The following is a 25,651-nucleotide window of genomic DNA, read 5'->3' on the forward strand; positions in this document are numbered from 1 at the left end:
TCTGCTTTCAATCAACAACAAAAAAACGTGACGATGCTCTCTCAGGTGACAGTATGTCAATCACAGGAGGTTGGTGGCATCTTAATTGGGGAGGACGGGTTCGTGGTCATGGCTGGAGTGGCATCGGTGAAATGGTATCAGATACAGTACACCAAACACATGGTTTCCATGGTTTCCAGGTGTTTGGTGCCATTCCATCTACCGCCACTCCGTCCACTACTATGAGCCGCCCTCCCCTCAGCAGCCTCCACTGACATCCGTCCATAACAGACACGTTTAATGAGATGGACTTACAGGGCAGAAGTGAAGTGCCCCTCTGTAGGTCTCTCTCCTGGTGAGTGCAGCTGTTTAATGCAGACCTCCAAAGGACAAGCCGGGATAACGCTGTAATGTTGGTAGTGCAATAGAGCGTGGACACAATACATTTTATATGAGTCTGAATTGATCGTCGTTTATCTACAGCTGGTACGTAGATGCCACAATTATTACCCCCCCCCCTCTCTTTTTTTCATTCTTCTGCTATTTCTCATCTCCTCCCTTACCTCATCACATCAATCTCTCTCTCTTTCACCCTCTCTCTCCCCTTCTCTCTGTTCTCCTGAGCAGCTCGCAGGCAAGCGGTTGATTGCTTCCCAGACCTGACTAACGTCACAGCTGTTTTTCTCACTCACTCACACACTCACTCAATCACTTACACACACTCGCACAAAGAAAAAAAGAAAGGAGGCACACACACACATCCTCCTAACTATCTTCTCACGCATTTCCAGGTACACAGTCATACACACAGCACTGTCCTCCTCTCACAAACTGGATAGTTCCTGCAAGATTTCCACAGTGTGCACGAAGTGTCAAGGAGCGCTGCTGCCTGCTGCCGGTAGACTGGTAAGTAACAATAACTTGTCACGAGCACAATGTTACTGCTCCGAATAATTCAGGCAATTGTTTTTGAGTCGCACACAATAATTAGAATCTCGATGACGACTTGAGATGAAAATATCCAGCTTCCCATTGAGTTGCCCTTGTGTTGTACATCTCGTTTTGTCCTTGGATAAACCACGGTACAATTACATGTATATATTTACAGCTGTAAACGGCAACTGCATAACATGTAAAACAACTACCGCTGTATGGTAGTGACCATCATCCACTGGTGGAGAATGGAGTGAAACCCTGGGTACTGATCTGCATGTTGTTGCCAATTGATTTGTTGTGTTGCGCCAATCATGACAACTACAAAGCAGTAGGCTATAAGCAGAAAAGACTAGCAACCAGGCTAGTGAGCGATTCTCTCAGTGGCTCTGAATGCTATGCCTTTCGAGTTTGGTTAGGGAGAACAGCGTGAGTGGGCTCTAGGGCCCTCTTTACCACACACACACACACACACACACACACACACACACACACACACACACACACACACACACACACACACACACACACACACACACACACACACACACACACACACACACACACACACACACACACACACACACACACACACACACACACACAAACTGTTTGGTGCGTTCTTCTAACATTAGAGCTGGCCTCTTCACTCTGGAGTGGATCTTCCCACTGAATCCCCTACGGAGGGGTGGAGCGTGACATTACTCTGCTGTCACACACACACACACACACACATACACACGGAGAGTGGAAGACACTCACAGGCTTGCACACACACACACACACACACACACACACACACACACACACACACACACACACACACACGGATGAGTGGAAGACACTCACAGGCTTGCAAGCACACACACACACACACACACACACACACACACACACACACACACACACACACACACACACACACACACACACACACAGGTCAACAGGGCTGGGGTCCATTTGAATTGAAGTCCAATTTTGGAAGTCAACTTAAATAACCGTTCAAAATAAATAAAAAAAACAGCATCTATTTTCAATGACTTCTCAATAAACTGAGGAGTAGAAGAAATGTATTTCAAAAGTCTCAACATTTTAGAATATTTCATAAAAATCACTTCCTGAATTGACTGCCTTCAATTCAAACTGACCCCAACCTTGCAGGCCAAGGAGTCCCCAGAACAGTCACGGAGCTGCACAACTCCATGGAAACCGGAGCACTGCTAATCGCAACATGTGTTATAAAAACACATGCAGTGTGCTGAACAGCATGTTCTAATGAAACATATTGCTATTCAACTCCAGTAAGAACATAGTGCGCCGGACAATGTGGTAAAACAACGCTGTGTCTGATTTGAACACCCACACACACTATTTGCTAATATCATGAACAACAGATGAAAGTCATCAGCAGCCATCACCCATCTCAGAGGAGAAATAGAACTTCATTATGTCAATACTTAACTGCATATATTTCGGCAGCGACTTCAACTTGCCTTTGGAAAATAGTGATCTTTGTAAAATGATCATTTGACTTTTTTTTTAGTGTTTTCCCTGTTTAATATTTCCTCAATTTTAGAATACGGCTGTAACAAAACAAAAAAAAGTGGAAAAAGTCAAGGGGTTTGAATACTTTCCGCAGCCACTGTACACAGAGTGTCAAAAACATGAGGACCAGCATCCTAAAAGGGGTGAGGGCACCCCTTTTTGCCCTCAGAACAGCCTAAATTTGTTGGTACACGGACTACAAGGTGCAGAAAGCGTTCCACAGGGAGGCTGGCCCACGTTGACTCCAATGCTTCCCACAGTTGTCAAGTTGGCTGGATATCCTTTGGGTGATGGACCATTCTTGATACAGATGTGAAACTGTTAAGCTTGAAAACCCCAGTAGTGTTGCAGGTCTTTACACACTCAGACCTTGTGCCTGGCACCTACCACACCCCGTTCAAAGGCATTTAAATCTTTTGTCTTGCCCATTCACCCTCTGAATGGCACACATAAACAATCCATGTCTCCTCCCTGTCTCCTCCCTGTCTCCTCCCTGTCTCCTCCCTGTCTCCTCCCTGTCTCCTCCCTGTCTCCTCCCCTTCATCTATACGGAAACAGAAAGAGCAGGTGTTCCTAATGTTTTGTACACTGTGTGAATCACATCTCTGTGTGCCCAGAAATTAGACAAAGGTGCCTTCCCCTCCTCTCCTCTCCTGACGCCCACACGACACTGTGCCTGAGTCTCCTCCATGCTGCTTGTCATCCATTCTGCATAGGAAATAGTGATTACCACTTCCCCTCCTCTCCTCTCCTGACGCCCACACACAACACTGAGCCTGAGTCTCCTCCATGCTGCTTGTCATCCATTCTGCATAGGAAATAGTGATTACCACTTCCCCTCCTCTCCTCTCCTGACGCCCACACACGACACTGAGCCTGAGTCTGCTCCATGCTGCTTGTCATCCATTCTGCATAGGAAATAGTGATTACCACTTCCCCTCCTCTCCTCTCCTGACACCCACACACGACACTGAGCCTGAGTCTCCTCCATGCTGCTTGTCATCCATTCTGCATAGGAAATAGTGATTACCACTTCCCCTCCTCTCCTCTCCTGACACCCACACACGACACTGAGCCTGAGTCTCCTCCATGCTGCTTGTCATCCATTCTGCATAGAAAATAGTGATTACCACTTCCCCTCCTCTCCTCTCCTGACACCCACACACGACACTGAGCCTGAGTCTCCTCCATGCTGCTTGTCATCCATTCTGCATAGGAAATAGTGATTACCACTTCTCTATGGCCGGCACAGACTCATGGCCAGAGAGAGCGAGAGAGAAGTAATGACAAGAGACACACACAGACACACACATATTTTGGAATGTCAATATCATAAAACAATAACTAAATTATCCAGATCTATCCCCTCATCAACCTCTCATTCTTGCCGTACTTAATTGGTATTTTTTTACTTAAAAAAAAAACAGAATCATCTATTTATTTATTTATTTTCAGTTCAAATGAAATGAAATGAAGGTTCTCCCACAATGCACAGTTTTCTCCCTCGAAAAAACATGTCTCACTGCCATCCTTCAGACCCTCGGAAAAGGCAAGGACGAGTAGCACAATGGCCTATAGAAACCAGCTGCCTCTGGCTGAGGCTGGAGAGGACGGGCGCAGAGCTGAATAGGCTCCCCATGAAAAGAAGCTGTCGCTTCAAAGGATCCTATCTGTCCAGGTTGGAAGACAATTAGCCCAAGGCCTCCGCATCTTATCCATCTGGGGTTTTAAACAGTAAACTGTTCTGACATGAGCAGCTAATACATTGGGAGGTTTTGGATTGTGGTTAAAGACTTGAATGATTTGGATACATAACCAGACAAGCAATGGGCACAGATGTCATTTCGTCTAGTTTTCATTCGTTTTGGTCGAGTTGTCAACTAAATGTGAATTCAATTTGAGATCAACAACAAATGTCATTGTATTTAAGTTAAAAGTTGGGTAAAAAAAAGAAAAGACGATGACTTTTGACAAATCCAATCGGTTTTCAACGTTGATTCAACGTCATCACGTTTCATTAGTTTGTTGAGATGCCGTGGAAACAATGTTGATTCAGCCAGTCTTTGCCCAGTGGGAGACCACCGATTACATGTTGCACTCATAACACTGTCTACTTTTTTGATTGGTAAGTATGTTTTCCAGCGCTGTTGATGTTTACATGATCTGATGCCGGTCTTCTTCCCTTTTCTCCCACCTCACTTAATGACCAATCAACCGAAAGACCTAAATCAGTTGAATCATGGCTGTTGCACCCAGAACCAAGGGTTGGTGATGTAAACTCTAATGAAACCAAACAGACCATTCCTTCTCTCTCATCTCCACAGACCACTGCTCTGTCTGAGTGCCTGAGATCCAGACCTACCTGTGCAGGTTGACTCCCCAAGCCAGAGAGCGAGAGATCATGGAGGGGGAGGAAGGTGCGACAGGGGACCCTCCCGAGCCGGGAAACCCCCTCCTCCAGGCCGTGTTCCTCTGCCGCCTGCGCCTTACACGTCTCCTTTTGGAGGGTGGAGCCTACATCAACGAGAGCGACGGGCGTGGCCAGACGGCCCTGATGGTGGCCTGTAAGACGCGGCACGCCGACCGGCAGAGTGCCAGCCGCACCCGCATGGTCCAGTACCTGCTGGAGAGCGGAGCCGACCCCAACATCCAGGACAAGGCGGGCCGCTCAGCCCTGATGCATGCCTGCCTGGAGAAGGCTGGGGCCGGGGTGGTGTCCCTGCTCCTGGCCAGTGGAGCGGACCCGGGCCTGGAAGACCATTCTGGGAGCTCAGCGCTGGTCCACTCGGTCACGGCCGGCGACAAGGAGGCTCTGAAGGTGCTGCTGGACACCTGCAAGGCCCGAGGGAAGGAAGTGATCATCATTACCACCAACACACTCCCCTGTGGGACGTCCAGGACCAAACAGTACCTCAACGTGCCCCCTCTCACCCCCCTCGACCAGGGGGGAGGGCTGCACCTGACGGCTGCTCCTCCTTGCGCCTCACCCTCTGAGATCCAGCTCCTCACCTCCCCTCAGTGCACCTCCTCTCATCCTCCTCACCAAGTCTTTAACTTTAAGGAAGACCAGTGTTCTGGGTGTGAGACAGTCAGCTCCCAGCCTGACCCCCAGTCACATGCTCCCGTTCTGGAGCAGAGCAGGGTGGAAAGGCTGATGCAGCCCCTCCAGAGGCTGAACTCAGAGCCCTGGCTGAGGATTCCTGCCTCTCTACTGGCCCTGCAACCTGTCGCTGCTCCCTCGTCCTCAGATGACCTCCCAGACATCAGCCCAGAGGAGGAACTCTCCCTCATGACCAGCAGGTTGGGCTGGAACAACTACGACAACAGCGCCCCTATCTGGTACAACTGCAGTACTGACCTGGATAACAACACTTCTAATGTTATTAGCTTTAGCAAGTCTGAGGGGAGGTTGAATGAGGAAGAGGTAGGGGAAAGGGATCAGAGGGAGGAGGAAGAGGGGCTGTTGGTGCGTAAGTTGTCCTTTGCCGGCCTCTCTTCGCCACACTCTGCCTCCAACCCAAACCTCCACTCATACAGCATCGGCGCAGGCCAAGGTCCCCCAAACCCATCTTTCTCCACTGGTACCAGACTCCGCGGCTGCCCCCTCCCCCTTCCTATGTCCAGCCTGCGCAGCATCATCCAGAGACGCCACCTGGGTGCCGACCACTACAACTCTGACCCACAGCTGGCTGTGCCTACCGGGGGCTTCCCCGAGGAGGGCCGAACCCCGCTGGATAGCAGGAGACAGGCCACTTCCCGCTCCTCCACCCTTCTGACCTCCAGGGAATCACTGGTGGCCCCAAACCTGACCAAGAGAGCCCTCTCTGGGCTGGAGCGTCAGGGCACAGGGGCCCTCCTCCTGGGCCACATCCCTCAGACCCGCCCAGGGAGCCTGCCACCCCTGAACTCTCACCACCACACCCCTATCCCTCACATCGTTGGAGTCGCCAACCCCAGTCCCTGTGTCCTGGGCAGCAGTCCCAGCAGTAGGGCTGTCTGCCGGGAGGTAGCAGGCCTGAGGCCCCTCCTCCCCTCAGCTCCCTCCGGCCTCCCCAGAGACCTGAGGACCAGGAGGATGCTGCTGAGGAGACACTCCATACAGACAGAGCAGATCAAGTAGCTGGGAGACTTTGATGGGATGTTTGGCCACTGAGATCCAGCAGTGTCTGATAAACCAGTTTCTCGATATTGATCCTCCACATGAGTGGAACCTATATCTGCTAACTTAAAGGCATTGAAAAACACCTACAGAAAATATTCAGATCCTTTTCTATTTTTCACATTTTGTTACAATACAGCCTTATTCTAAAATTATTAAATTACATTTGTCTCCCATCAATCTACACACAATACCCCACACTGACAAAGCAAAAACAGGTTTTCAGAAATGTTTGCACATTTATTAAAAATAAAAAACAGAAATACTTTATTTTATTGACAGTGGATGTCAGAGCAAAAACCAAGGTCACCAAGAACCCGATGGTCACTCTAACAGAGCTCCAGAGTTCCTCTCTGGAGATGGTACAACTGGCCAAACGAAGCCACTCCTCAGCAAAATGCACACCACAGCCCGCTTGGAGTTTGCCAAAAGGCACCTAAAGGACTCTCAGACCATGAGAAACAAGAGTCTCTGGTCGGATGAAACCAAGATGAAACTCTTTGGCCTGAATGCCAAGCGTCACGTCTGGAGGAAACCAGGCACCATTCATCATCTGGCCAATACCATTCCTACGGTGAAGCATGGTGGTGGCAGCATCATGCTGTGGGGATGTTTTTCAGCGGCAGGGACTGGGAGACTAGGATAGGATCGAGGGAAAGATAAACGGAGTGAAGTACAGGGAGAGAACCTACTCCAGAGCACTCAGACTGGGGCGATGGTTCACCTTCCAACAGGACAATGACCCTAAGCACACAGCCAAGACAACGCAGGAGTGGTTTTGGGAAAATTCTCTGAATGTCTTTGAGTGGCCCAGCCAGAGCACAAACTCTCCAATCGAACATCTCTGGAGACCTGAAAATAGCTGTGCAGAGACGCTCCCCATCCAACCTGACAGAGCTGGAGAGGATCTTCAGAGAAGAATGGGAGAAACTCCCCAAATACAGGTGTGCTAAGCTTGTAGTGTCATACCCAAGAAGACTTGACGCTGTAATTGCTGACAAAGGTGCTTCAGCAAAGTACTGAGTAAAGGGTCTAAATACTTACTTAAGTGAGATATTTCAGATTTTTTGCTTTGTTATTATGGAGTATTGTATGTAGATTGATAACGGGGGGGGGGGGGCAATTATATTATATCCATTTCAGAATAAGACCATAACATAACAAAATGTGGAAAAAGTCTGAATATTTTATGAATGCACTGTATATTAAAAAATAAAACTTGACGCCTGACACATGACACATCCTAAAGAGTGAGAACATTTCAAATACCTACCTTGTCACCATTCTACTGAGTCTTGTTAATGGGAGTAGCTGATTAATGTGAGGACCTGTTTGCAGTGGGTCCCAGGACTGATTTGAGGAATCCTGTGCTAAACCAACCTGCCAGGGAGAGACTGTAGCAATGTCCAGCCTTGTGCGTAGATTCCAGTGGACTGTCACCGTGGTTCCATAAGTACCATTATGTTTACATGTAATGTATGTCGCAAATGATGAATTAAAGACCGTTTTTAAAAACAAATGATGTAATGATAGATGGTGAAATATTACGACCAATCACGGAGCGCCTGAGCCCCGTTTATCTATTTCTGGTCCTGGTGAGAGAAAAAAGAACTGTCGGGAGGTTCTCTTCTGCACTGTTCAACCAATCCAGTAAATGTGGAGGAGGAGATAAGGTTGAGCGTAGCCTTGATAACGTCCTGAAGTGGATGTCGCGTCACAGGCTCTCTTTCCATTTCCCCTGAAAACCGGATCCATCCGGTTGTTACCAAACCTTGTTAACCGAACCCGCTGAGGGAGCCCTGACTCTAATCTAAAGTACATGGTAAGTATAGCGTAACAATCAGAAAGGACAATACTTGAGGGCATTGGAGGCTGGTGGGAGCTGCTACAGTATGAAAAGGCTCACTGGAATGGAATGAATGGAATGGTGTCAAATGGCTCAAACATATGGAAACCACTTCTGACTCCCTTCCAATGATTCACTTCCAGCCATTACAATGAGCCTGTCCTCCTATAGCTCCTCCCACCAGCCTCCACTGCTTGAGGGGCACTGTAGTGTAAAGTATAACCTCAAATTTGATTGAGAAAGCGCTTTTCGCCCACCAAAGTAGCTACCGTGTTCCAGAGCCATATACTTAGAGTTGGGCCAACTTTTAGAAGTTGAAAAATGTTCTAATTCTAACTGCAATGTTAATGAATAGCTAACCATGCTGCCAAATTAAATCAAACTTTATTTGTCACATGCACCAAATACAACAAGCGTAGATCTTACCGTGAAATGCTTACTTACAAGCCCTGAACCAACAGTGCAGTTCAAGAAGAGTTTAGAAAATATTTACCAAATAAACTAGAGTAAAAAATTATAAAAAGCAACACAATAAAATAACAATAATGAGGCTTTATACAGGGAGTGCTGGTATTGAGTCAATGTGGAGGTTATATACAGGGGGTACCGGTACCGAGTCAGTGTGCGGAAAGACAGGTTAGTTGAGGTAATTGAAGTAGGGGTGAAGTGACTATGCATAGATAATAAACATCGAGTAGCAACAGTGTACAAAACAAATTGAGGAGAAGGGGCAATGTAAATAGTCCGGTGGCCATTTGATTAAAGGTTCAGCAGTCTTATGGCTTGAGGGTAGAAGCTGTTAAGGAGCCTTTTGGTCCTAGACTTGGCACTCCGGTACCACTTGCTGTGCGGTAGCAGAGAAAACAGTCTATGACTTGGGTGACTGGAGTCTCTGACAATTTTATAGGCTTTCCTCTGACACCGCCGTCAGGATGCTCTCGGTGGTGCAGCTGTAGAACTTTTTGAGGATCTGTGGACCCATGCCAAATCTTTTCAGTCTCCTGAGGGGGAAATGTTTTGTCGTGCCCTCTTCACAACTGTCTTGGTGTCTTTGTACCATGATAGTTCGTTGGTGATGTGGACACCAAGGAACTTGAAACTCGACCTGCTTCACTACAGCCCCGTCGATGTTAATGGGGGCCTGTTCGGCCCGCCTTTTCCTGTAGTCCTTGATCAGCTCCTTTGTCTTGCTCACATTGAGGGAGAGGTTGTTGTCCTGGCACCACACTGCCAGTTCTCTGACCTTCTCCCAATAGGCTGCCTCATCGTTGTCGGGGATCAAGCCTACCACGGTTGTGTTGTCAGCAAACTTAATGATGGTGTTGGAGTCGTGTTGGGCCACGCAGTCTTGGGTGAACAAGGAGTACAGGAGTGGACTAAGTATACACCCCTGAGGGACCCCTGTGTTGAGAGGGAGGTGTTTAGTCCCAGGGTCCTTAGCATAGTAATGAGCTTCGTGGGGACTATGGTGTTGAACGCTGAGCTGTAGTCAATGAACAGCATGCTCACATTTTTTATTTTTTATTTTATTTTACCTTTATTTATACAGGTTTTTTCTCTTTTCCAAGAGAGACCAGTGTTCTCTTTGTCCAGGTGGGAAAGGGCAGTGTGGAGTGTGATTGAGATTGCGTCATTTGTGCATCTGTTGGGGCGGTATGTGAATTGAAGTGGGTCTAGGGTATCCGGGAGGATGCTGTTGATGTGAGCCATGACCAGCCTTTCAAAGCACTTCATGGCTACATACGTGAGTGCTACGGGGCGGTAATCATTTAGGCAGGTTCCCTTGGCTTTCTTGGACTATGGTGGTCTGCTTGAAACATGTAGGTAATACATACTTGGGTCAGGGAGAGGTTGAACATGTCAGTGAAGACACTTGCCAGTTGGTCAGCGCATGCTTTGAGTACACGTCCTGGTAATTCGTCTGGCCCTGCGGCTTTGTGAATGTTGACCTGTTTAAAGGTCTTACTCACATCGGCTAACGAAAGCGTTATCACACAGTCCTCCAGAACAGCTGGTGCTCTTGTGCGTGCTTCAGTGTTGCTTGCCTTGAAGCAGTAGGCTCGCGTCACTGGGCAGCTCGTGTCTGGATTTCCCTTTGTAGTCCGTAATAGTTTTCAAGCCCTGCCACATCTGACGAGCGTCAGAGCCGGTGTAGTGGGATTCAATCTTAATCCTGTATTGACGCTTTGCCTGTTTATTGTTTCGTCTGAGGTCATAGATTTCTTATAAGAGTCCAGATTAGTGTGCCGCTCCTTGAAAGCAGCAGCTCTAGACTTTAGCTCAATGCGGATGTTGCCTGTAATCCATGCCTTCTGGTTGGGATATGTATGGTCACTGTGGGGATGACATCGTCGATGTACTCATTGATGAAGCCGATGACTGAGGTGGTATACTCCTCAATGCCATTGGATGAATCCCGGAACATAGTCTGTGCTAGCAAAACAGTCCTGTAGCGTAGCATCCGGGTCATCTAACCACTTCCATATTGAGTGAGTCACTGGTACTTCCTGCTTTAGTTTTTGCTTGTAAGTAGGAATCAGGAAGATAAAATTATGGTCAGATGTATGCACATTACATTACATTTACATTATATTTAAGTCATTTAGCACACATGACTGTAAGTCGCTTTGGATAAAAGCGTCTGCTAAATGGCATATATTATATTTATTATTATTTGCCCAATGGAGGGTGGGGGAGAACTTTATATGCATCTCTGTGTGTGGAGTAAAGGTGGTCTCGAGTTTTTTCCCTCTGTTTGCACGTGGCTTGCTGGTAAAAATGAGGTAAAACTGATTTAAGTTTGCCTGCATTAAAGTCCCCGGCCACTAGGAGAGCCGCTTCTAGATGAGCATTTTCTTGTTTGCTTATGGCCTTATAGAGTTGGTTGAGTGCGGTCTTAGTGCCAGCATTGGTCTGTGGTGGTAAATAGATGGTTGCGAATAATATAGATGAGAACTCTCTTGGTAGATAGTGTGGTCTACAGCTTATCATAAGGTACTCTACCTCAGGCGAGCAATACCTCAAGACTGCCATATAATGTTGTAGTGTCATGTAAATGCAACATAATGATCATTCAGTTTTATATCATTTTATATCCGTTTTATATCATTTTTTAAATCATTTTATATCATATTCAGTTTTATATCATTTGTTTTAATATTCCCCATGTCATGTTAATGCAGAGCTAACATGGCTGCCATAGAATGTTGAATTGTCATGTTAGTTCATTGGCCCAACTCTCTAAATGCAGTCACCATACCCTAGCTCAACACCAACACTAAAATAGGCTACTAAAAATTATTAATTTATGCAGTTTAGTGGATTATCAGGCTGGTTTTAGGACCATGCAGGTAGCTCAGATATGATGTGAAGGCTATTTGCCCTACTGGCTGAGAGCACTGAGGTACGGCTGAGAGCACATCCATGCAGCTGCACTGAACAGCTCAACTCTTCTCTCAAAACATAGCAGCAGGTCAAAGATGGCAGTAGGTTTATGGCTAGTTTACTGCTTTTTGACTTGCCATGAAACTAAACTAGAGTTTTTAACCCCGGTGCTGAGCTAGTGCGTATCAGCTACTTGCTGTATGTCAACTGAAGTGAAACAGAGTGAAGGACAATGTGTAGTTTAGCTAGTGAATGTCAATGAGAAAAATACTGAGAAAGAGCAGTGGACAGAAACACTGAAAATAAACAGCCACAAATTACTGTTAAGTTGGATACAGGAGCTGCGTGTAACGTCTTGTCGGTGAGAGACTTGAAAACGCTGAAAGTGAAAGGGAAGGGCGATTCCATGCAAAAATCCAACTGCACGCTAATGACGTATTCTGGCCACCAGGTGGAGCCAAAAAGCAAGAAAACGCTCAAATGTTGATGCAAAGAGAGTGTTTGAACTGGAACTTCAAGTGATAGAACAACATGCACCTGCAATACTTGGAAGATCAGCTTGCCTACAAATGGGCTTAGTATAGAGAATATTCCAGCTAGAACAAAGGACAGAGATTGATCTTTTGAGTGACTTGGATGTGTTCCGGGAGTTCATCATACATAAATAGACCCAGAAGTCACACCAGGGGTTCACTCACCCAGAAAAGTGCCTGTAGCACTAAAAGAAAAACTTCAAAAGGAACTGAACCACATGGAAACCATGGATGTCATCGTCAGGCAAACCGAGCCTACTGAATGGGTAAACAGCTTTGTGACAATAGTGATGCCCCCAAAAACATATGGGTATGCATGGACCCACAGGACCCACAGAGCCGTCAAGAGAGAACATTATCCTTTATGTACCATTTGAAGAGGTAGTTGCTGAAATGCCCAACGCCAAGGTGTTTTCAGTAGTCGATGCAAACCAAGGATTCTGGCACATCCAACTACATGAAGAGAGCTCCCGACTCGGCACGCTCAATACGCCATTTGGGAGGTATTCAATGAAGAGACTGCCGTTCGGAATTTGCGTCTGCTGCGGAGGTGTTCCGGGAGGTGCCTCGCCAAGCATCTGGAAGGTCTGGAAGGTGTCGTCAACACCATGGATGACATTCTTGTCTGAGCAATACAATAAATGCCAGAGGCAGAGGACAAAGCAGCGCTTCAGAGGTTCATGGGAAATGTTGCAGTATCTCGCAAAGTTCATCGCAAATCTCTCAGATGTCAGCGCACCACTGAGACAACTGCTGGAAGGAGTCATTCAGTGGCACTAGGAGTCTTCACAGGAACAGAGCTTCAAACGATTGAAAGCACTTGTCAGCAATGTGCCAGTGTTAAAAGTACTATGACGTGGGGAAAAACTGTGACACTATCTGGGGATACAAGCTCCGAAGGCTTGGGAGCTGTGATCCTGCACGATGGTCAGCCATTCGCATGCAGGCCAGGATCCCTCACAGGCTGTCAAAAGAGATTTGAAAAACAAATTGAAAAACAGCTACTGGCGATAGAGTACGGCTGCGAGAAGTTTCATTAATACCTGTAGGGAAAACAGATCCGGGTGGCGTCAGACCACAAGCCCTTGGAAACGATCTTCAAGAAGTTGCTCCAGAAAGCATCAGCCAGACTGCAGAGAATGGTGATGAGACTGCAGAGATAGTCTACATGTGACATACAAACCAGGAAACGGGAAACACATCGCTGAGCTGGGCATCCCTGAAGGAACAGAGAGTGAAATTGCTGGATGGTGAACTGGATGTAAACTACATCGCTCATCAACTTCCTGTTTCAGAAGAGAAAGTGCAGCAATTCAAAACTTCAACAGGTGATGAAGGTGAAGAGTTAAGACTGGTCACAGTAACAGTTAAAAAAGGATGGCCAGACACGAGTGGGAAAGTTGCAAAGATAATACAGCACTACTGGACCTTCAGAGAGAACTTAACATGCTCTCATAGACTGCTGTTCAAAAGTTCAAAACGTGTCACTCCTCGGAAAATTTGAGAAGAAATTATGGAAAAAATCCACAAAGCACACATGGGAATTGTAAAATGTAAGGAGCGAGCAAGCGATGTTCTGTTGTGGCCAAAATGTGCAGTCTGCTACAAACACAAAAACAACAACCAAAGAGAGCCGCTCATGTCTCATCCAGTCCCAGAGAGAGCTGGGCCAAAGTTGGAGTGGACCTCTTCCATTACAGCGACACAGAATAGGTACTATGTGTGGATTACTAGTCGAAATACCCAGGAATCTCCAAACTCAGTGGGACAACAAGTAAGCACATCATTAGAGCGGTCTGAACTGCTCTCGATGGTGCAGCTGTAGAACCTTTTGAGGATTTGAGGACCCATGCCAAATCTTTTCAGTCTCCTGAGGGGAATAGGTTTTGGCGTGCCCTCTTCAAACCAGTGTGTCTATGTATGCGGATGGCTCAACGCTATACACGTCAGCTACCACAGCAACTGAAATGACTGCAACACTTAACACAGAGCTGCAGTTAGTTTCAGAATGGGTGGCAAGGAATACAAGGCAGGTCCTACAGGCTCTAGTTTTGTCGCACCTGGACCACTCTTCAGTTGTGTGGTCAGGTGCCACAAAGAGGGACTTTGCCAAATTGCAATTGGCTGAGAACAGGGCAGCATGGCTGGCTCAGAACAGGGCAGCACGGCTGGCTCAGAACAGGGCAGCACGGCTGGCTCAGAACAGGGCAGCACGGCTGGCTCAGAACAGGGCAGCACGGCTGGCTCAGAACAGGGCAGCACGGCTGGCTCAGAACAGGGCAGCACGGCTGGCTCAGAACAGGGCAGTACGGCTGGCTGAGAACAGGGCAGCACGGCTGGCTCAGAACAGGGCAGCACGGCTGGCTCAGAACAGGGCAGCACGGCTGGTTCAGAACAGGGCAGCACGGCTGGCCCTTGGATGTACACAGAGAGCATTAAAGTAGAGGAGATATTGACTTCATCACTACTTGTATTTGTGAGCGGTATTGACGTGTTGAAGGCACCGAGCTGTCTGTATAAACAACTAGCACACAGCTCAGACAGCCATACATACCCCACAAGACATGCCACCAGAGGTCTATGCACAGTCCCCATGTCCAGAACAGACTACAGTACTACATAGAGCCATGACTACATAGAGCTATTCCACATCAGGTAACTGATGCAAGCAGTAGAATCAGATTTCAAAAACAGATAAACAATACATCCTATGGAACAGTGGGGACTGTGAAGCAACACAAACATTGACACAGACACACGCACACACACATATGATAACATACACAATATACACACACGTACACATGCATGTTGTGTTGTAGATATGTGTTGGTGGAGTATGGGTCTAACGGCACACACTTAATGTGTTATGAATTCTGTAATGAATGTATTGTAATGTTTTTTAAATTGTATAATAACTAATGGGGATCCATAATAAACCCCAGGAAGAGTAGCTGCTGCCTTGGCAGGAACTAATGGGGATCCATAATAAACCCCAGGAAGAGTAGCTACTGCCTTGGCAGGAACTAATGGGGATCCATAATAAACCCCAGGAAGAGTAGCTGCTGCCTTGGCAGGAACTAATGGGGATCCATAATAAACCCCAGGAAGAGTAGCTGCTGCCTTGACAGGAACTAATGGGAATCTATAGTAAATACAAATAATTAAGGTGTTGAATACTTATTGACATTTCAGCTTTTCATTTTTAATTATTTTGTAAAAATGTCAAAATAACATATTTCCACTGAAATCTTGAGCAATCAGGGTTCATGTACATTTTTTTTATCAACTTTAATTTACTTGATTAAAATGCAAGGTGAAATCAATAAGTGTTTTATTATACTCCATTAACCTGTTCAAAGAACAAAACAGCTGTCTATTGGGGAGTTCCAGCTGTTTTAAAAGAACAAGACAGCTGTCTATTGGGGAGTTCCAGCTGTTTTAAAAGAACAAGACAGCTGTCTATTGGGGAGTTCCAGCTGACTGTTTTATAAGAACAAGACAGCTGTCTATTGGGGAGTTCCAGCTGTTTTAAAAGAACAAGACAGCTGTCTATTGGGGAGTTCCAGCTGACTGTTTTATAAGAACAAGACAGCTGTCTATTGGGGAGTTCCAGCTGACTGTTTTATAAGAACAAGACAGCTGTCTATAGGGGAGTTCCAGCTGTTTTAAAAGAACAAGACAGCTGTCTATTGGGGAGTTCCAGCTGTTTTAAAAGAACAAGACAGCTGTCTATTGGGGAGTTCCAGCTGTTTTAAAAGAACAAGACAGCTGTCTATTGGGGAGTTCCAGCTGTTTTATAAGAACAAGACAGCTGTCTATTGGGGAGTTCCAGCTGTTTTAAAAGAACAAGACAGCTGTCTATTGGGGAGTTCCAGCTGTTTTAAAATAACAAGACAGCTGTCTATTGGGGAGTTCCAGCTGTTTTAAAATAACAAGACAGCTGTCTATTGGGGAGTTCCAGCTGTTTTAAAAGAACAAGACAGCTGTCTATTGGGGAGTTCCAGCTGTTTTATAAGAACAAGACAGCTGTCTATTGGGGAGTTCCAGCTGACTGTTTTATAAGAACAAGACAGCTGTCTATAGAGGAGTTCCAGACGACTGTTTTAAAAGTGACAAAAGGGTGACAACTCCATAGCTTACAGCAACAAAAAAAAGTATTATTGCTGTTGTCAATTATTTAATGTGACTATAAATCAAATGTAACATTTTTTCAAAATGCATTATTATGAGGACTTTAGTCTCTTTTAAAGAGAATTGTGTTGCATGTTAATATATGGCAATTCTTGTTTGTTCAACTAGCCGATAAGGAATCTTTCAGAATGACCGAGAGAAAATATCTTAAAACACATTTATGTCTGGACATAACTATTTGGTAACTTTATTGTACCATTGAATATGTGAGGTTATTCAGGTTAACCTTAATTGTGGGGTGGCAGGTAGCCTAGCGGTTAGCGAGTTGGACTAGTAACCGAAAGGCTCAAATCCCCGAGCTGACAAGGTAAAAGTTGGTCGTTCTGCCCCTGAACAAGGCAGTTAACCCACTGTTCCTAGGCCGTCATTGACAATACGAATTTGAGTTTAACTGACTTGCCTTGTTGAATAAAGAAAATAGAAATAGAATGTATCCCAAGAAGTCCAGTAATACATAATAAATTAGTAATACAAAATATTCTGAATAATGGGATTATTTGAGTTTTGCACCTAACACATTATCGCTTCCCTGATGCATAAGTAGGAGTATCCTATAGGTGTATGAGGACAAGTAAAGCATCGACTCCAGAATTTTCTTGGGGGGGGGGGGACTTTTGACCGATAGTAGTATCTTTCGATTAGTGTCCACTATTTGTTTCCTCTTCAGCCATATTGGTCCTGGTTTAGCCTACATCCCAGGCCCATTGGTTGTTGGTGTAATGCCATTTTCATGCATTGGGGTAATGACTCTTTCATGTGTGATTTCAGGGCTCGATTTTTTGTTGACCCACATAATGATGGCAACTATAATGATAATCGCGGCCATGGCTCCAACAACAGCAATGAGCTTCCAGGAGGCCTTGACGTTGTCACATTTCATCTGCTTCTGCACCTTCGTTGCGGTCTTGTGGAAGGACTTGCTCTAAACAAACAAACAAACAAACAAACCACCCAATCAAGTACCAAAGTCAAAATGCACTGTTATGACAATGTAATGTATGTAATATAATGAAATGTACAATGTAATGTAATGTACAATGTAATGTAATGTACAATGTAATGTAATGTACAATGTAATGTATGTAATATAATGAAATGTACAATGTAATGTAATGTACAATGTAATGTAATGTACAATGTAATGTAATGTACAATGTAATGTATGTAATATAATGTAATGTACAATGTAATGTAATGTACAATGTAATGTAATGTACAATGTTATGTATGTAATATAATGAAATGTACAATGTAATGTAATGTACAATGTAATGTAATGTACAATGTAATGTATGTAATATAATGAAATGTACAATGTAATGTAATGTACAATGTAATGTAATGTACAATGTAATGTATGTAATATAATGTAATGTACAATGTAATGTAATGTACAATGTAATGTATGTAATATAATGAAATGTACAATGTAATGTAATGTACAATGTAATGTAATGTACAATGTAATGTATGTAATATAATGTAATGTACAATGTAATGTAATGTACAATGTAATGTAATGTACAATGTAATGTATGTAATATAATGAAATGTACAATGTAATGTAATGTACAATGTAATGTAATGTACAATGTAATGTATGTAATATAATGTAATGTACAATGTAATGTAATGTACAATGTAATGTAATGTACAATGTAATGTATGTAATATAATGAAATGTACAATGTAATGTAATGTACAATGTAATGTAATGTACAATGTAATGTATGTAATATAATGTAATGTACAATGTAATGTAATGTACAATGTAATGTAATGTACAATGTAATGTATGTAATATAATGAAATGTACAATGTAATGTATGTAATATAATGTAATGTACAATGTAATGTATGTAATAGAATGAAATGTACAATGTAATGTAATGTACAATGTAATGTAATGTACAATGTAATGTATGTAATATAATGTAATGTACAATGTAATGTAATGTACAATGTAATGTAATGTACAATGTAATGTATGTAATATAATGAAATGTACAATGTAATGTAATGTACAATGTAATGTAATGTACAATGTAATGTATGTAATATAATGTAATGTACAATGTAATGTATGTAATATAATGTAATGTACAATGTAATGTATGTAATATAATGAAATGTACAATGTAATGTAATGTACAATGTAATGTAATGTACAATGTAATGTATGTAATATAATGAAATGTACAATGTAATGTAATGTACAATGTAATGTAATGTACAATGTAATGTATGTAATATAATGAAATGTACAGTGTAATGTAATGTACAATGTAATGTAATGTACAATGTAATGTATGTAATATAATGAAATGTACAATGTAATGTAATGTACAATGTAATGTAATGTACAATGTAATGTATGTAATATAATGTAATGTACAATGTAATGTAGCACCACTGTCTATCTTAAACAGCAAAAAAAGACCTCGGGTTAGCGGCAGGCCATAGTGAGGTCTGAACAGCTTTTGTGTGAAAAAGTTCACCCTAAAACATTGATCTGAATTGGAAGCGTATGCCTAAAACAAATTTGCAATCCCAGTCTCACCTTCAGTTCCCCAGCCCTTTCGTCAAGGTCCTGCAGTTTCTCCTTGCGTTCCTCAGTCTTCTCCATGTTGTCCATCATGATGACCTTCACCTCCTCTGCCTCCTCCTGAACCTGGCGCTGCTGGTTGTTATTCTCAGGCTGAGAGAGATGGAGCATGAAATAAATACAACTTTATTTTTATTTTTTTACTATTTTGTAGTGCAATATGTGGTATCCATGTTCAACCCAGTTCATATGAGTTTTCAGCACAAAACACACAGGATTGTTATGATATTGAAAACATTGCAATTTAACAGAACTGTATGACACAAGCGCTTGTTTTTAACATCATCCTGTGTATTTTGTGTTGAAAAGTCATGTGAACTGGGTTGAAGCACATATGAACTGGATAGTGCATTTACCGCACCACCACAGCATGTTTATTGTAAACATAAGGATGCCTCCTGCTTGTAAATGTCACCCTTTTTTCAGGACAATCTCATAACTGAATCAAGACATTCATATCATCCTCAGAAACGTTGAACAGCTCACTAAACCTGTAACCACTTGGAATAGAATAGCTAACACAGTTTAAATGTGCCTTGTGATTTAAGGAAACCTCTTTGACAGCCAGAAGAAGTGATAGAATGTGAGTTTTGCACCAGGGTGAAATGTCTCCTAGGTACAGATCTAAGATCAGCTTCCCCTCCCTCGATCCTAACCTTTACCATTAGTGAGTGAAATGCAAGAAACTGACCTCAGATCAGCATCTATAAGGGCAAATTCACCCTACTTTTTTGTTTCTGACAAAAAAGATTACAGTGGGCAAGGTTGGAATTTTGCACTCTAAAAAAAGGAAGAACTGTAAACCAAAGAAATCACATTTGTATTTATCACATGCGCCGAATACAATGGGTGTAGACTTTACCGTGAAATGCTTGTTTACGAGCCCTTTCCAACGATGCAGTTTAAAACAAATAATAACAAAAACAGTAGCACAAGGAATAAAATACACAAGAATTAAGCTGTATACCAGTACCAGATCAATGTGCATGGGTACAACGTGTTTGAGGTAAATATGTCCATGAAGGCAGGGTAAAGTGACTAGGCATCAGGATAGATAATAATAAGGTATCCGAGGTAGATATGTACATGAAGGCAGGGTAAAGTGACTAGGCATCAGGATAGATAATAATAAGGTATTAGAGATAGATATGTACATGAAGGCAGGGTAAAGTGACTAGGCATCAGGATAGATAATAATAAGGTATCCGAGGTAGATATGTACATGAAGGCAGGGTAAAGTGACTAGGCATCAGGATAGATAATAATAAGGTATTAGAGGTAGATATGTACATGAAGGCAGGGTAAAGTGACTAGAAATCAGGATAGATAATAATAAGGTATCCGAGGTAGATATGTACATGAAGGCAGGGTAAAGTGACTAGGCATCAGGATAGATAATAATAAGGTATTAGAGGTAGATATGTACATGAAGGCAGGGTAAAGTGACTAGGCATCAGGATAGATAATAATAAGGTATTAGAGGTAGATATGTACATGAAGGCAGGGTAAAGTGGCTAGGCATCAGGATAGATAATAATAATAGAGAACAGAGTAGTATTAGCATATGATGACTGTGAAAGTGTGCATGCGTGTCAGCTGTCATAATTTCTTTCAAACAATTTCATTTGTTTTACTTTTTCTCCCCGATGAGACTCCCTAACGGGCTCAGAGGCGAAGGTCGAGTCATGTGTCCTCCGAAACATGACCTGCCAAGCCGCGCTCCTTAACACCCGCCAACTTAACCCGGAAGCCAGACGCACCAATGTGTCAGAGGAAACTCCATTCAACTGATGACTGCAGGGGCCCAGTAGGCCACAAAGAGTCGCTAGAGCATGATGAGCCAAGTAAAGCACCCCCTGGCCAAACCCTCCCCTAACCCAGACGATGCTGGGTCAATTGTGCACCGCCCTATGGGACTCACGGTCATGGCCGGTTGTGACACAGCCTGGGAATGAACCTGGGTCTGTAGTGACGCCTCAAGAACTGCGACGCAGTGCCTTAGACCGACGAGTCACTCGGGAGGCCCTTCAGCTGTCATTTTTATAAATGTATTTTACTACAGCAAAATAATGCGTGGTGTGGTATTTATTTATGTTTTTACTTAACTAAATATTAGGATAAAAAAATACCCCTTTCAAATGTATGGTATCTATGTATTTGTAAAATCAATTCTACATTTGATTGAACTGTGTTGGTTCTGAACTCAAGTTAATATTATCGTCAATATGTTGTCTGTGTTTAATTAACAGTAAGTAAATCTTATGATTACATTTGTGGTGTTGGTAATGTGTCATCAACAGCTTCCAGGTAGCCGAGGACATATGCTGGGGTGTGTGTTAATAAGCTAAAGTGGCTTCCGCTGTCCGTCTCCTCTCCATCATCTGCATAATGTCTGAAAACTCAAATGTAGGATAAAGCCAAAGATAGCATGTGGAATTTCATGTTACCTGTCCGATGAGTTCTTAGAACTCACTAGGCTACAGGCGAAGGGACGGGTGAGGAGAGGAACCCACTTTAGACTATTGAGATGCACCCCCAGATGAATGGTCAAAGTAGCATTTAGCCTAAAACACGCATTTATCACATGTAAATGGTGTTATCTAAATGTTCTATATTATGCCAAAATATAAACTAGGCTCTATGCATCCTCTTTGATCTCAAATGTAATTTCACAGAACATTATTCTGTCAACAAAGGCAAAGAGAAAATAAGTTGGAAGGTCACATAAAACATTGTCACTTTTCCTTTTTTGATTAATGTTGTAATGTTAATAGCTTACCATGTTTCTGCACGATTTTATTGTTATCCCGAGAATGGAAAACCTCTCTTTAAGTCAGTGCAAATTCCGGTAGAAATCGCATTCTAGTCAGGAGGGATCATGCAGGCCTTCGTGACTTACTCACCCAGCCTCGTTCGTGATAGTGAACTGTTCTGCACATTATTTTGACAACATCTTTTATATGTGGCCTGCCTTGTCACTAAAGGAAGAGGAGGGAAACACCCCTCCCTGGTTGACCTTTCATAGGTAGTGTTCTATTGCAGCTTGAAAGAACCTCCGGGGAAAATGAAGTTTATCAATTATATTACTGTCAAATGCTATCGCATTTAGCCTACACTTTATAGTCTGAATGGCAAGGTTTATTGATGAAAATGTGTTTTCTATTTGTTGAAATTGTATTATTTGTGTACTTGTTTGACATTTTACTGCACTGTCGGGAGCTAGTAACATAAGCATTTCGCTCCATCCACTATTTTATTTATTTAGTTATTTCACCTTTATTTAACCAGGTAGGCAAGTTGAGAACAAGTTCTCATTTACAACTGCGACCTGGCCAAGATAAAGCAAAGCAGTTTGACAGATACAACGACACAGAGTTACACATGGAGTAAAACAAACATACAGTCAATAATACAGTAGAAACAAGTCTATATACAATGTGAGCAAATGAGGTGAGAAGGGAGGTAAAGGCAAAAAAGGCCATGTTGGCAAAGTAAATACAATATAGCAAGTAAAACACTGGAATGGTAGTTTTGCAATGGAAGAATGTGCAAAGTAGAAATAAAAATAATGGGGTGCAAAGGAGCAAAATAAATAAATTAATTAAATACAGTTGGGAAAGAGGTAGTTGTTTGGGCTCAATTATAGGTGGGCTATGTACAGGTGCAGTAATCTGTGAGCTGCTCTGACAGTTGGTGCTTAAAGCTAGTGAGGTAGATACGTGTTTCCAGTTTCAGAGATTTTTGTAGTTTGTTCCAGTCATTGGCAGCAGAGAACTGGAAGAAGAAACGGCCAAAGAAATAATTGGTTTTGGGGGTGACTAGAGAGATATACCTGCTGGAGCGTGTGCTACAGGTGAGAGATGCTATGGTGACCAGCGAGCTGAGATAAGGGGGGACTTTACCTAGCAGGGTCTTGTAGATGACATGGAGCCAGTGGGTTTGGCAACGAGTATGAAGCGAGGGCCAGCCAACGAGAGTGTACAGGTCGCAATGGTGGGTAATATATGGGGCTTTGGTGACAAAACGGATTGCACTGTGATAGACTGCATCCAATTTGTTGAGTAGGGTATTGGAGGCTATTTTGTAAATGACATCGCCAAAGTCGAGGATTGGTAGGATGGTCAGTTTTACAAGGGTATGTTTGGCAGCATGAGTGAAGGATGCTGTGTTGCGAAATAGGAAGCCAATTCTAGATTTAACTTTGGATTGGAGATGTTTGATATGGGTCTGGAAGGAGAGTTTACACTCTAACCAAGACACCTAAGTATTTAGGTAAACTAAGTATCTACTAAACTGTGTACATGACAAATATACTTTTATTTGATTTACTATTGCAGTAATCAAAGACGCATGGGGCAATTGTGAAATGGAAGGATGTCAATAAGGTAGGCTAAAAATACTTTTATAATTCAATGAGAATTATGCCAACAAATAAGACGCTTGTATACATCACACAGAAATGGGATTCACAGAGTGTTTACACTACAAGCGGCAGGGGCTTACCCACGCTAGCCTCGTCATCACGTGGGTGCTAAAACAAGCTAACAAGCAAGCTATGTACTGCTACGTATCAACAGCCATTGTCAGACAATCCAGTTGGGGTTGGAAACTATGGTGAGCTTCAATTGGTCACGTCACATCACGGATTTGAATAAAGTTCAGCTTTCCCCAACTGTTCAGCTTCCTCGCCCATGCTGACATTGTTCAACGGTCCCTTTGCCCACTCCACTTCTCTCTTTCCTTCCATTGAAAGTGAATGGCTTCCGATGTTTCACCATGCGCTGTCGATGCCTAGAGTAAACGCACGTCTGAGCAGGGGAACGCAACCTTTAACTTATGACGTGGTTAGCTGATGCGTAAGAAATGTGCCCAACATGGGTGCGCGAACAGCCCAACCAAAGCGAACAAAAACGTAACACAATTGTCATATATGCCCTTACTGTTCGACTGGGAAGCACGCGACAGGGTTAATACATATTCTACAGTTTTAATTTAAGAATTAGGAAAAGAATAGCCTACAGTACATTTATATAGGCAAGCAAATAGGCCTATAACTACTGTACATACAGCGCATTCAGAAAGTATTCAGGCCTCTTGACTTTGCACATTGTTACGTTACAGCCTTATTCTAAAATGGATTCAATCCTTTTGTCTCCTCGTCAATGTACACAAAATACCCCATTAAGGACAAAGCAAAAAACAGTTATTTGAACATTTTTGCAGAAATAATCTGAAACATCAAATGTATATAAGTATTCAGACCCTTTACTCAGTACTTTGTTGAAGCACCTTTGGCAGCGATTACAGCCCCGAGTCCTCTTGGGTATGGCACTACAAGCTTGACACACCTGTATTTGGGGATTTTCTCCCATTCTTCTCTGCAGATTCTCTCAAGCTCTATCAGGTTGGGTGGGGAGCGTCGCTGCATAGCTATTTTCAGGTCTCTCCAGAGATGTTCGACCAGGTTCAAGTCTGGGCTCTGGCTGGGCCAATCAAAGACTTGTCCTGAAGCCACTCCTGCATTGTCTTGGCTGGGTGCTTAGGTTAATTATCCTGTTGGAAGGTGAACCTTTGCCCCAGTCTGAGTGCTCTGGGGCAGGTTTTCATCAAGGATCTATCTATACTTTGCTCCATTCATCTTTCCCTTGATCCTAACTAGTCTCCCAGTCCCTGCCGCTGAAAAACATCCCCACAGCATGATGCTGCCACCACCATGCTTCACTGTAGGGATGGTGCCAGGTTTCCTCCAGACGTGACGCTTGGCATTCAGGCCAAAGAGTTCAATCTTGGTTTTATCAGACTAGAGAATCTTGCTTCTCATGGTCTAAGAGTCTTTAGGTGCCTTTTGGGAAACTCCAAGCGGGCTGTCATGTGCGGAGTGTCTGAGGAGTGTCTTCCATCTGGCCACTACCATAAAAGCCTGATTGGTAGAGTGCTCCTTCTGGAAGGTTCTCCCATCTCTACAGAGGAAATCTGGAGCTCTGCCAGAGTGACCATTGGGTTCTTGGTCACCTCCCTGACCAAGGCCCTTTATTTCTATTTTTTTTTAAACCTTTATTTTCCTAGGCAAGTCAGTTAAGAACAAATTCTTAGTTACAATGACTGACTACCAAAAGGCAAAATGCCTCCTGCGGGCCTCCATTCTCCCCCGATTGCTTACTTTGGCCTGGCGGCCAGCTCTGAGAAGAGTCTTGGTTCCAAACGTCTTCCATTTAAGAATGATGGAGTGGCCTCCTGAGTGTCACGGCAATCTAAGGCACTGCATCACAGTGCTAGAGGCGTCACTACATACCCTGGTCCAATGCCAGGCTGTATAGCAGCCGGCCATGACCGGGAGACCCATGATGCGGCGCACAATTGACCCAGCATCGTCCGGGTTAGGGGAGGGTTTGTCCCATCGTGCTCTAGCGACTACTTGTGGCAGGCCGTGCGCATACACGCTGACTACGGTCGCCAGCTATAGGGTGTTCCCT

At 43.7% G+C, this 25,651-nt stretch overlaps 1 protein-coding gene and 1 pseudogene across 1 annotated transcript; one reads left to right on the top strand and one right to left on the bottom strand.

Moving 5' to 3' along the window:
* The first annotated feature begins 656 nt into the window (after positions 1-656).
* LOC124006664 lies at positions 657-6,730 on the top strand (annotated as a pseudogene).
* A 9,816-nt stretch (positions 6,731-16,546) lies between these two features.
* LOC124007514 lies at positions 16,547-22,094 on the bottom strand. The gene is made up of 3 exons (XM_046318150.1): positions 21,958-22,094; positions 19,134-19,271; positions 16,547-17,495 (listed from the first exon to the last, which is right to left on the bottom strand). Exons 1-3 carry the CDS (start codon positions 21,958-21,960, stop codon positions 17,262-17,264), a joined length of 375 nt encoding a protein of 124 aa, XP_046174106.1. The 5' UTR covers positions 21,961-22,094; the 3' UTR covers positions 16,547-17,261.
* Between the last annotated feature and the right edge of the window lie 3,557 nt (positions 22,095-25,651).

This window comes from Oncorhynchus gorbuscha, linkage group LG20 (assembly GCF_021184085.1).
Source record: "Oncorhynchus gorbuscha isolate QuinsamMale2020 ecotype Even-year linkage group LG20, OgorEven_v1.0, whole genome shotgun sequence".
NCBI classification, from domain to species: domain Eukaryota; kingdom Metazoa; phylum Chordata; class Actinopteri; order Salmoniformes; family Salmonidae; genus Oncorhynchus; species Oncorhynchus gorbuscha.